The sequence below is a fragment of the Megalopta genalis genome, chromosome 11 (genome assembly GCF_051020955.1).
Source record: "Megalopta genalis isolate 19385.01 chromosome 11, iyMegGena1_principal, whole genome shotgun sequence".
In the NCBI taxonomy this organism is placed as follows: Eukaryota; Metazoa; Arthropoda; class Insecta; order Hymenoptera; family Halictidae; genus Megalopta; species Megalopta genalis.
Genome location: NC_135023.1, coordinates 16,054,395 through 16,067,263, shown reverse-complemented (window position 1 = coordinate 16,067,263; position 12,869 = coordinate 16,054,395). Strand labels below are relative to the sequence as shown.

Sequence of the window (12,869 nt, the reverse complement as noted above, 5' to 3'; positions counted from 1 at the left end):
TACTGCACAGAGAGAAAGAGATGTGCAATCAGCAAATAACTGTTCTTTTACGAACATGCATACGAACCAGGATTTATGAATCTATACGTTAACAGGTGTGCAGAATAATCAGACACGTTGCGCCGACGGAGACACTCTCAGTTTCAGCGAAGTTCACAGCGATTAATTTGAAAATGTACGGTCCCCAAGTGCTCACAGCGGCGCGAACGTTGGCAAGGCACCCGACTAGCAAAATCGCGAAAGAGAATCTGGAAGGTAACTGAACTTATAACAAAGAACGCAAACTCTTCCATTTAACACTCGGATGACGGACATTTTTGACAAAAATGGCGTGGAACATTTATAATTTTATTTGTGAATTTTTCTGAATTCATTTTTTATTCCAAGACATGATCATTTTTCTACAGATCTTAATGAAACATGAGAAAATTTGTATTAAATTTTGGAAACTAGGTAATAAAATAACAATATTTATACACTGGGTCTAAATCGACCCGACCCCCATCGTACGAGTGTTAAATGACAATTTAGCCAATAAGAGTAGCAAAATCGTTTCTTTAATTTCAACAATTTTCGATCGTCCAGTATTAGCAATTAGAACTTTGAAGATTGTAGAACTTTTGTGTCAGCTGAAAATTCGCACCCATGCAACTTAATACAGTGTGTATTTAGAAAATATTTAATAATTCGGTAACAATTTTAATGAAACTATTTGCAATACTACGTTACTATATCTTAATCATTTGATTGTCATTTTTAACATTCAAAATCAACAAAAATGAATAAAATCGAGATGTAACAATTCTTGAAAATTATTTTAACATTATTTACATTTTGTACAATTTACAACATTTAATAAAAGTCTATTGATACCCTTAATAAAGTTTCAAGAGTTTCAAGTGACTTTTTAACATAATCAGTTATCTGACTTTTGTGATATTGATAAGTTACACATCGCGTGTTTCAGTATTCGCCGATATGTGGCAGTGGCTGATGAACGATGTGACATCAGTCGCAAAAGATGTGCTCGAATTGCACCAAAATCGTCCAGAGAAGCAAGTATACATGTCCTTGCCACGACCAGGAGTAAGTGCACTTTTACACTTGTTTGTATCTTCACATTTAGTGCATGATTTAATCAGAATTAGTAAAAAGATTTAATATATGTATAATTGCTAAAACGTTTCACGTTCAACAGTCGCACTAATGTACTGCTCGCATCACTCCTTCTATATAAACACAAATTAAAAAATTAAACACTCCTCGCCATTTTCGGTTCCCTTTCAAAATTAAATATTTTTGGCGCAATTTTTATTACACAATTACTGAAATTATAAAATCACTTTCACCGGAGACAAGTAATTAAATTTATTCATCCAAGCACATATTAATATGGAAATTGTAAACTGTCTACAGTCAAGAAAACTATTATAACATTAAACTTGTGCAACATATAAAAGAAATATACTGAACAAAGAACGTACCTCTAGAAAATTGCGGAGAATAATTATCTGTTTTCCTTCATGGAAACGCAAATTATGAAACGCGTTCATTTAAGTCGAAATAACAAGAGTTAAGTAACCATTAGAGAACAAGGAATTACCTGCAATTACTGGGGTTGGTAATTCTATCCTAGTTAAGCATTATAAATTAAGGACAACTCGGGTCGTATGTAATCAAGGTAAACGACGGCCATTAAGGTTGAACAGCATAGGAAATAAATGAGTCCATTGTATCAGAAGCTCGTGTTCTTTAAGAACCAGTGAAACATTTCCCTCTTCGCCGTGGAAACTCACAAAAAATGTCGGCTGAATGCAAATCCTTTTAAATATAAAATAGGAATAAGAGTTACGCGCGCTATCGCCACAAACATTTTTTATTTTTATCGTTCTATGTCGCTAAACACTTTTATTGCTGTATATAAAATTGTAATCGTTCCATTTCCTTAATAGCCAAAATCGTTTCTAAAAGATATATTTTATTGATGCATATATGCAGACGTTGGAAACATTAAATTGAATTTGAAAATATCGTTGCATTATTTTCAACTCATTCAAATTATTAAGAAACGAAACAAATGTCTATGTAGCTGCTGTGTATCTCGCAATTGGCGCAGACAATTTTTATTTTGCATGTAAATCCACAGTTCAATCACGAATCTGTTCTGCCCAACATCATTATTATATTTAGTCTGCAACTCCGTACCAAAGCGCATTAAGTGCATGCAACCTCTTATCAGTAGATACGACCGCTTTGCATACAATCCCGAACTCTATTTCCTAGTCACCGTTAAGGCCATCGAATCGCAGTAGCGACCACGTGATCAATCCGTCTCGAGTCTTAGATCCTTAGTACACCAATAGTATATACGTTTACATTAGACCTCTGCGACAGAAGCTACAAAACCATCGATCAGAGCCGCGATGAAAGCTGCGTGAAGTTTCTTTCTTTCCTTCGTTCACAATGGAGCTGTGCCAATAGTATAATTTCAGAATGGTACCGTAGAAGTATTACTCTATAGGATGTTCACGCTGACACTGCCCTGTGATTTCTTTGCAAATGGTAAGAATTGTAACAAAATGAAAGAGAAAAAAGTTATACTGATTTTTGCAATTAATGTAAGATCTTACTTAGATTTCTTAGATCTGTTTAGATCTGCATTACTTTCTTTAGAAATTAAATTCATAGCATTCCATTCAAAAACTCAAGGTGAGATAATGCAGATAATGCAGTCGAAAAAACGTGACACACGTTATCTAACATTGCTAACAAACAACAGTGTAATTTTATCTGTTTCATTTTGTTTTCTAATATTTACTGTCTGCAAGGAAAACGCTGGCTGATGTTAGCGTGAACAATCTGTACTGCTAATAATTATTAGACTGCGGATTTTATGCATTTATAGCAAAAATTGATAAAAGAAATACAGGATAGTGTAGAATGATCGCAGAGATCGAGAAACATTGTTACACTGTTTTCAAGTCGTTAGAAATATTACAAGGAAACAACACAGTTTTACATAACTTCTGTTTTACGTAATTGCTATCGATTATTTTTATTCTGAATACAGATCCGCAGTTTATCAATTGTTGCTACTCTTCTACATGGTTTGGTATGTCGAGCAATGTGTACGCGTTGCTCATGCTTGCTGCTCGAACGTATACACCTCCATTCTAAAACAATAGAATGTGTAACATTTCTACGCTTTGTTCTCATCGATGCTTGCAGGATATGTGGGTGTTGTGATAAATGACGAGGTCGTCGATGAAAGCGAAACGGAGAAATACATTCTTCTGTTTCATGTGGAAGTGATTACGTTGCAGCAACGAGCATCGTCAATCTCGCGTTGAATTTCTCGTCAAGTTCTTTTTCAGAATCACTCGTCTAAACTTCCAGCGGTAGTTTTGCTCGTAATCCTTCAAAAGTCTTTCAAAGATTTGTTTCACTTCGTAAAAATAACGAGGTCACTATGAGCCTAATTTTACGAAACAGTTCGCACGATATCCGAAGTTCTGGTCGATGAATTGTCTTCGGCATACCATCGATCCTCCACACATGTCCTCTTATTGCATGAACAAAAATTCATAAGAACGACGAGACCTTGAAACGAAAATATGTTTGTACACTCGCTCGAACCGGGCAATAAAGACTGTTCCGGCATTTGCAGAAACACGGCACGACAAGCAAGCCGCTGAAGCCAGCTCGACTGGACAGCGAGGAGCAGGCGAAGATCGCGAAGGCCGGGCTCGAGATGAAGCTGATCACCTCGGAGATGGACGCGGAGACGGAGAAATGGCAGGAGAGCGGCAGCGCCTTGGAGGAGAACAACGACATCGTGAAGCGGGCGAAGAACATGTCCTCGATGGCGTTCTCGATGTACCAGTTCACGAGGGGCGAGGGCGCCCTGAACACCACCCAAGACCTGTTCACCCAAGCTGAGTATTTTGCTGAGGAGGCGAACAGATTGTACAAGGTTGTGAGACAATTCAGCTACCAGGTACGTGACATCCGCCAGGAGGGCGTAGTGCTGAAAGCAAACTGATACACATTTTTTAATTGGACTGACGTTGAGAGATGTTGTGTACACGCGTGCCCACGCACAGAGAACGGCTGTGCGTCCGCGTCTACACGAACATCCCCCTTTATTTCTGATCATTCTTTTTTACCATTGTTTATTATTATACGGATTCTATACTGGACTTGATTCCGAGTTTTTGATCCTTGCTATATTGAAGATACGTTTTCCTTCGATTTCGCTATTGAGTTTCGTTTTTACGTAATTGCGATGCCGGAGCCACGTCGAGTCTATCGAAGCGATGGCGCCGAAACTGATGCATCATTCGACCGCCCGAAATTCTCTTGTACGTTGTACAAGTCGAGATAGCGTTTCATTGCTCGGTTACCCCGCGATGGAAATTGTCAATTCGGATCGATAACGTTGTTGCCGCGTTGACAGAGTAGCGTAGCGATCTTGCAAGTGGATTCGAGGTGGCTCAAGCGTGAGTTATTAGCATTAGACATGTACGAATTAACACGTTTGCTGCCCTTTCGACCCTCCTAGCTAGGCCGAATATATATAGTTACCTGAAACCATTTTGATCTCTTTATACTCTTCTTGAAAGAAATCAACAAAAACGCTAACCTTGTAATATATTCTGTATTATGAAACCCTTTTTTGACCCTCGCTCTTTGAATGCCTCCATCCAGGTAACTCTTTCTCTCTTTACTTTAGACCCTTGTTGGGCTCATAGAGATCATGTTCGCCTTGTACAGATCGTTCTCATTGCCGTGTATATACGTACATATGTGTATATATATATTGATATATCGAATGTAACATATATATGTATATTTATATTCATTTCATGTATATGCGGTGAAACCTCCTTTTTGTGAATTCGCCGGAAGGCAAGCAGTTTATGCAACTAGGTAGTTCATACAACAGGAGGCCAAACTACTTGTAACTTTACGTTCGAGTAACTAGAGAATTCACCTTCAGATAAATACAATAGATTCCCAGAGAGGGTTTGCAAAATTGGGCATTGACGATAATGTCGTTCGCATAAATGAAGTTCAAATAAATAGAGTTCACACAGATAAATGGAGTTCAAATAAATGGAGATCAGATAAATGAAGTTCTACTGTATATTATACAACGTATAATTTATATTACGTATTTTTCATAACGTAGGCTATAAATATATTATACATGCTACGTGTCGTATATTTATATGCGCATATTTCTGTGTATACACGTCTACATAAATATATATACATATATTACATCGCTCGTTCATTCTGCGAATACGTTGTTCCAGTTGCTGTTAAGTGTTGTCGTTTCTCTCTTTTCTTTCTCTCTTACATCGTTTCACATTACTGCTCCATAACTGCTATGCAACATCATAACACATAGTACGATTCACCTGACAACACTTTCTTATTTTGAATGACGTAGCGTAACTACACCTGTTCCTACTTTTCTTTTTCTATTTTTCGTTTCGTTTGTTACATTCGCTCCGAGAAAGGAGGAAAGCACGTTGTAAAGGAACGGCCAATTTCACTAGCGACTACGACCGTAACATCATTTTCGTTAGACGTTCGATTAATTGTCACAAATAGGCGTTAACGAGTTGCCTCTCTTTCTCTTTATTGCGTTGTAAAAATGCCAATCGACCCATCGTGGTATCAATTAACAGTGTATTATACATTTCAATTGGAGTATCGATCTAGATGAATAGAGACATCCGTAAGAATCACATATTTTGGCGCAGATTATTATACATACAGAGCACCCTAAAAACAAAGTGTTTTTCTTACGTTAAGTTTCAGGTAAACGGATTTTGAAACGGCAAAGCGTATCCGCGTTTCAGTTTTCCCGTAAACGATTGTCGCTTTGGAACCGAAACGATGGAAATGGTTTTCACTTTTCATGCGTACGATGCGTCCGTTACGTTTTTGATTTGTTAATTACGAATATAGATATGAGAACGTGACGCCCGTTTTAAACACTAGAGGATCTCTCATTGAACGTTTTTTGCACAGTCACGGCATCGATACGACTACAAATCATTATTTTGTTGGTAAATCTATTTTGTGTACGTACATTTATGACTTTTTTGTGTACGATTAGTAAGGTGTGTTTTAGATGCTACGGGAATGCTTCCGTCTGTGGACGACGTCTATGTGCATTGTGGTCCCCCTCCTTCCACTATCTGGGGCATGACTATTATGTCTCAGTTTTTGCCAGCTTCCGATTCTATCTGTCACTAATCTTCACTTGTCTTTGTCTTCACAAATGTTCAATCGGCTAAGATGAAGTTCCCACGATACAGTTCGCAATCGAGCTGGCGAAATCGTATGTAATTTAGAAACATACGAGCGAATGTTGGTAATTTGGAAAAGAATGTAACAAGTAAACCGTGGATCTTGATGCTAAATAAAAAATTTGTTCATCGATTGCATAAAATAAAAATTAGATTAAAGTGTACTTTGTTTGGTTATTCAATCTTTTTATAAATGAATAAAATCCGCAGTCTAGTAATAAGGGACATCGTAAAGTCTTTGTAAAAATCTAACGAAATTTACAGTTACAGGCCTGGAACCACTGGCAAGATAAGCTAAATTATCCTATGCTATGCTAAGTTTATATTCGTTTGATTTTTGGTGAAAATGGTTCGCGTACTACGGCAAACATGTGTAAACTTAGCATAGTGCAGCATAGCTTAGCTTAGCACAGCTTAGTTTGCCAATGGATCCGGCTCATAACCATGTCTATTGAGCATGTGTACACAATGTGGAACATGTTTGAGCATTAAAAATAAAACTTCGAATGCTTATTTTACAAAAATAACTGGACCAATTTTATTCGCACAATCTATTTTTAAATATTCCTCTTTTTATAATGAATATTCTTTGCACTTCTTTTACTGTAATTTCCAAACATTTGAATTTAGGTTTTGAAGACTATAAGCTTACAATGGGAATTTATACTTGGATACATTGCTACAATAATGTTCGTAAGATATTCCATTTGTAAGAATTCTATTGGAAGTGCTTTGGATTTGTTCGAATGCATTAATTAATTTTTATTCGAACTTGTTTTCGCAATTCTGAACTTGTATCTACGAATTTCATCTTAGCTGCAGTCACTTGCAAATTTCAATTTAATTCGAGCTTTGGTTCGATCGTGTGATATTCGTGAAGCTTGCAAAAAACAACAAGGTCTGTACTATTTCACTGTCATTCACACAGTCACTGTCTAATGTTCTTCTCAAGCAACTTACACTGTTCTGTTCAATCTTTCGCATTGTGTTACTTTTAGGACGAAATAGACTATCTTTCTGTTAACTTATTAGATGCAATCTTATGAGTATCCAAGATACGTATAACAAAGTATTATATTTATTACTAGTCAACGAATAAAGAATAGAATCAGGCATTGCTTTAAAGAGTTCTTAAAAGACGCTACATATATATAATAAAAAACAAACAAACATCGCAAGGCAAATGTAATAGATGGTTTTCAACGACCATTTAAAACAAAGTTACGAAACAGTAATTTGTTAAAATTATTCCGAGTATTCTGTCAGTTTTAAGAAATATTGATTCCAAAATGAGTTATTAAATTTTGATTATTGTTGAAAATTGTTCCAATATCATAAACATAATTTTTTACATACAATGTTGTCCATATATACAGATTATAAAAATATTGGCGTTATTTATTCTAAGAAATGAAAGTCCAATCGGATGAAAGTTACCAAAAATTTCAATTAAAATTGTTACACCAGAAAAACATATTAACTAATAACTATTGTGTCCGCAATCATAAACACATACCCAAAGAATACTTGCTAACTCGGAAAGAAAGTGCAAAAGAAAATATGTATACCTCAGAAGTATAAATCAACTTCTCTTTATTGGGATGGTAATCGTCGTTGCCTTTAGTGATTTTTTACTAATGTCCGGTCGATTGCTTCCAAACAGAAGATACTGATATGAAGAGAAATAAAATGATCACGAAGTCATTACAACAGGCCGATAGAAAAGTTCATAATAATTTAAAGGATAATTATCTACAGATTCTTTCTTTCATAATATTTCTCAGAAATGCGAAATGTTAATTTAATTAAAAATTGTTTTTTAAAACATAGCACGTTATATAAATTTACGGTGGTCAGTTCTTACGTGTAAGATCGATTCTGCAATTAATAAAATTATTTTCTTGTATTCTTCAGCGACGATAACGCCGGTCTTAATTAATGATCTCTTTCTCGTGTATATACAATAATACAATAAAAAATTCTTTTAAATCATACAATCAGAAAAAAATAAAGTAATTAACGTTCGAGTGAAATACAATAACGTGGTGGAGTCGTTGTTAACCGATAAACGAACACGTTTGCCTTGCGACACGATTGAAGACGCAAGTTTTTACATGACGTCGCATGGGCGTAGGTACCTCCTGGCCCGCACAAGAAAGACCTCCTGGAAAACCTCGATCGTGTGCCGACGTACGTCCAGCAGCTCCAGTTCACCGTGAAAAACCCCACCGTCGGAAAGGCCGCCACCTTCACGAAAGTCGACAACGTGATCCAAGAAACAAAGAATCTGATGAACGTGATTTCGAAAGTGGTCACAACATGTTTCGTCTGCGCCACAAAGGTAAGGGTCACAATCACCACGGTCCGACCACTCGGATCGTTTCTCTATGTTACACACGACGAATTCAAGTATAATAAGCATAGTACTATATATTTTCTTTACTGTCTACTTTTGTATTTTATTCCTTATTTTTCGAACTTATTTTTTTTTCTGCTCGGAAGCGGGAAGATGTTCAGTCTTTGCTCCCTCGGCACACGCTTCTCTGCGACACTGGATCAAAATGAGTATTTATTTTTTACATTGTCAATATTCCGTTTCCGAATTTGCGTTCCGACTTGCATAATTTATTCGATGAGCGAGCAAAGATTGGGCGATACTTGGTTTTTACCGTAGCTAGCTTTGTGTCGGCAGAAGATCTATGTATTTCGATTTTTGATTTCGCGTACAGCTGCGCGTTAAATCGTTGAATCTGTGATAAATTCTGTGCGAATATTTCGTTCTTGCATGTCCCCGATTCTCAATTGACATCGTCGATGGTGATTCGTAAATATTATAAAATAAATTCTGTCCATAATACAGTTCATTATGTTACTGTAACTATATTCAGTTCGGTTTTATTCGTTGAATTCATACAAATCTCTGTCATTGTTCGTAATAATTTTGTTAGAACCAGGTATTTTCTGAGAGATATTTCTAAGAGTACCTTATAAAAGCTAAAATTAAGTAAGTGTCGAACATAATCTTGTTACTATAGTTCACATACCCTTTTCTAACGCGAGCTTCAATTATTTGCTCAACAATCAATTTTTTAAGCTCTTCAATGATATTTTATGAAATAGTTTGTAATACTGAATTTAACTATTTAACCATAATATCTATTTGTACATCAAGAGTTGTTTAAGTATCACTTGCACTCTTACATACAGAATGGGCCTCTAAGAACTGCTTTCCGAAATAACTCAGTCATGAAAAAAATTAGTAGATTCAAAGTATAATAATAAAAATACTTAAAGAATTATAAAATACCATTAGAAAAGAAGAAAGGAAAAATAAAGGTGCCTGACTTTTGTTTGGAGTTCAGTTTAGTTTCTGCTGACATTTCTTTAATATTATCTATTGAATTATGATTTACTGTCATTTATTAATTTGTTGTCACTTACTTTCCACAATTCAATTTCAAATAAAAAGATAATTACTTTTGGACAGCCTATTTGTCATTCTCATTCGTTCACTTTTTCTTCCCACTTTGTTGACCAATCAAGATCAGTCCTGATGTCGATAGCACTTTTAATTTTTACCCATTTAGTTATCTTTCATTTTTATATCTACTTTCGATTTATTTACATAGATCTGTGCAATTTTGTCATCGGTTGAACATTAATCCTAGTGAGCCTGAATCGTAGATTATTACAAAACTGCATCAAACGGAAACGAACGAGTTCGAGTAACTAAATCTTGTCACGAAGCATAAGCAAAAGAAGACGTTTGATGAAACGAGCCATCGAAATATCCGCACAGAGTCCACGCAGCATAGAATGCCGCAACGCCAAAACTCATGTCACGCCTTAAAGTGTCTACATGTCCTTCCATGTATTCATCGACTAGCACAATCTCACCATGCCGCAGTACGTGGAGTTGAGTCCGACGACGGTGCCCGGCCTAAGCGAAGAGGACTGCTTGTACCCAGTTAGCCCCCAAATGCTTCCGTCGACGAGTCCCTACGTGCAGCCCCATCCCCTGACCTCCACCCAATTGCACAACATCTTAAGGGTGCCTAGCCTGAACTTCCCGCCCTTTAATTACAACACGCTACCGGTCACGAGTTCCTCCGGTTCGACCGGTTCACGTAGCTCCGCATCCTTCGTACATCCGTCCGTCCTCCCTTATTCGACCCCAACCGGCTCGGCAACCTGCGGACCGCAGGCGCCCCATTGCCTTCAGAATCTACAGCTACTGCAGCTGCAACTGCATCACGCACAGCTGCAGCATCTAAGACACGCCACTCTACCGAGATAACACAGACTCTCGTTGCACCGTGAAGGTCGCATGTGTTCACGTGCGCGGCCACGATGCTACCGTGCACACGTTCATCCGCTGTTCTTTCGTTTGCACAGGTTCGACTCTCGTTTATTTCCACTCTTCTGTCTCTTTGGTTTGCTTTTCGTTTTGTTCCGTTTACGCGTCCTGTGACGCGTTTCCGTCGTCTCGTTGCTTCTCTCTGTCGCGGTGCACTCGTTTCACGGCCTCGGTTCCGTTACCGTTTTCTATTCTCCGTTCCGCGGGCGAATCGCGCGGCGTCGTTCAATAAGGATGATCGAATCACGATCGATCGATGTCCTCTAGGGTGTTCCCTGATTGTCCCGGGAACGAGGCTGCTACGCGGAAAGGGCTATTCGAATCGCTGAAGTTGATATCGCGTTCTGGGAATATCCTGATAACGAGCGTGGAATGGTATTTGTTTCGTTTGTCGCGTTGCGTGGGACGAACTGTTCGCTAATAACGCGGCGACATTTGTTTTAGAATTCCACTTCAATAATTTTTTTATCACCGCGACAAACTGTTCTCTGATATTGAGCCGTTTATTTCGAAAGTGGTATAAGTCACTTTGTTTTTAAGTCGATATATTTAATGGTTTACGTTTTAACACGTTTAAAAATATGGATGCTAACTTTCGAGAAGATTTACTTGTATTTGTTATCTCAGGATACTGATATTTTTCTCAGTATAGATAATTTCGTATAAACATTAAAAAATCACCACTTTTCATTACGGTAAAGTGACTTATGCCACTTTCAAAATAAACGGCTCAATTGGCGATTTTTGACACTCGATCTACCAAGCCAGTCATAAAAATGATACCGTGAGAAATTTTTAGATGAACTTTATTTATATACTATGATAATACATTAATGTAAAACATAATAATATATTAATGTATAACATAATAATATATTAATGTATAATATAATAATATATTAATGTATAACGTAATAATATATTAATGTATAATATATTAATATACAATATATTAATACGTAATATAATAATGTATTCATATTATACTTGTTATGTACGTTCCACGTGCATTTACGTTTTTAATTTCCGATTTACAGAAGAACGGGAGAACTTGTTTTACTAAAACAAATATCATGGAAATACGCCGCAGGAAGTTCGAAAACTGCAATTAGGGATTATTATTACCTCGGCCGTAGCCTTAATTGAATGAAAATGATTAATTATTCAGTTGGTTTAGCGTCTCGCCCGAAGGAACTTGTCTTTAATTAATCATCGAACTGCCTATTTACGTCGAGGATATTGATCGATCGTTTTCCGGCATCCGCGTTCGTCGAATGATTTTTCCGCCTCTTTTTTTTTTCGTCGGCGCTATTTTCATCGCGCTTTTTACGCGTAGGCATATTTCTGTCTCGCAGTAGTGTGATCTGGCTTGAATCTTTTCTTTTCTTTTTTATTACCGTATTTTTGCAGACACTTTTTCGTCGCAACAGCTTTGCTTCGATTAACAAATTACACCGTGACAATGTACAACATTATCCACAGCAAGGTGAACTGATAACAAATCCAGTTTATTGTTTCCAGCCGTCATCCCACAGGAATGGGCGCAATGCAATGTTTTATAACATAGTTGATAATTTGTTTTTTGGTTTTTATTGGCGTCGCACACTGACATACCGAGTACTAACGAAAATAACGCTTATTTTACGTAATGAAATGACACGTGTGCATCACTATTTGAAGTACTAATTGTTAGAATAACAATATTTCATAATTACGTTCAGTTACTTTTATATCGCAATATTCGCCGTCTTTTTCACGATACTTTGTAACAGTCGCACCGTTTCGAGGAAGAGCATTTTCAACTAAAAAGCTTTTTCATTAGAGATTAACGACGGTATCCCAGAGAAATATTTTGGAATTCATAATGATCGAGGTCATAAATATTAATACATTCTGCACTGAAATTATTTCCCAGCTTCAAATGAGAGTATTCGTTGCAAGTCTAAGAGGATGACTAAAAATATAATCGATATTTCCACGAGTCCAAAATATTTCCACTCGTAATTCGTGCAAGGAAAGTATAAGGAATACAGAATATTTTCTCTGTTCAAGGCCACGTTTTCAAATTGATAATCGTATTATTTTTACGTTTCGATTTTAATGATCACGAATAACTTCATTGATTTCGAGCGTACAAAACCTGTCGTTCCCATTTTCATCCTCTTACGTCAGTGCTGTCCACGAGTACG

At 36.8% G+C, this 12,869-nt stretch overlaps 1 protein-coding gene across 4 annotated transcripts in view; it reads left to right on the top strand.

Annotated features, from left to right (window-relative positions):
• Window positions 1-12,869, top strand: part of alpha-Catr (alpha-catenin related) — a 164,030-nt gene that overhangs the window by 136,047 nt on the left and 15,114 nt on the right. For 3 of the 4 annotated variants that reach the window (XM_076525390.1, XM_076525389.1, XM_076525391.1), the window contains exons 7-11: window positions 96-255; window positions 968-1,086; window positions 3,668-3,997; window positions 8,458-8,664; window positions 10,210-10,718. In XM_076525390.1, the coding sequence (XP_076381505.1) occupies window positions 96-255; window positions 968-1,086; window positions 3,668-3,997; window positions 8,458-8,664; window positions 10,210-10,620 (1,227 nt within the window). In that variant the 3' untranslated portion in view covers window positions 10,621-10,718. The remainder of the gene's footprint in view (window positions 1-95; window positions 256-967; window positions 1,087-3,667; window positions 3,998-8,457; window positions 8,665-10,209; window positions 10,719-12,869) is intronic. The other variant, XM_076525392.1, reaches the window with a different exon arrangement.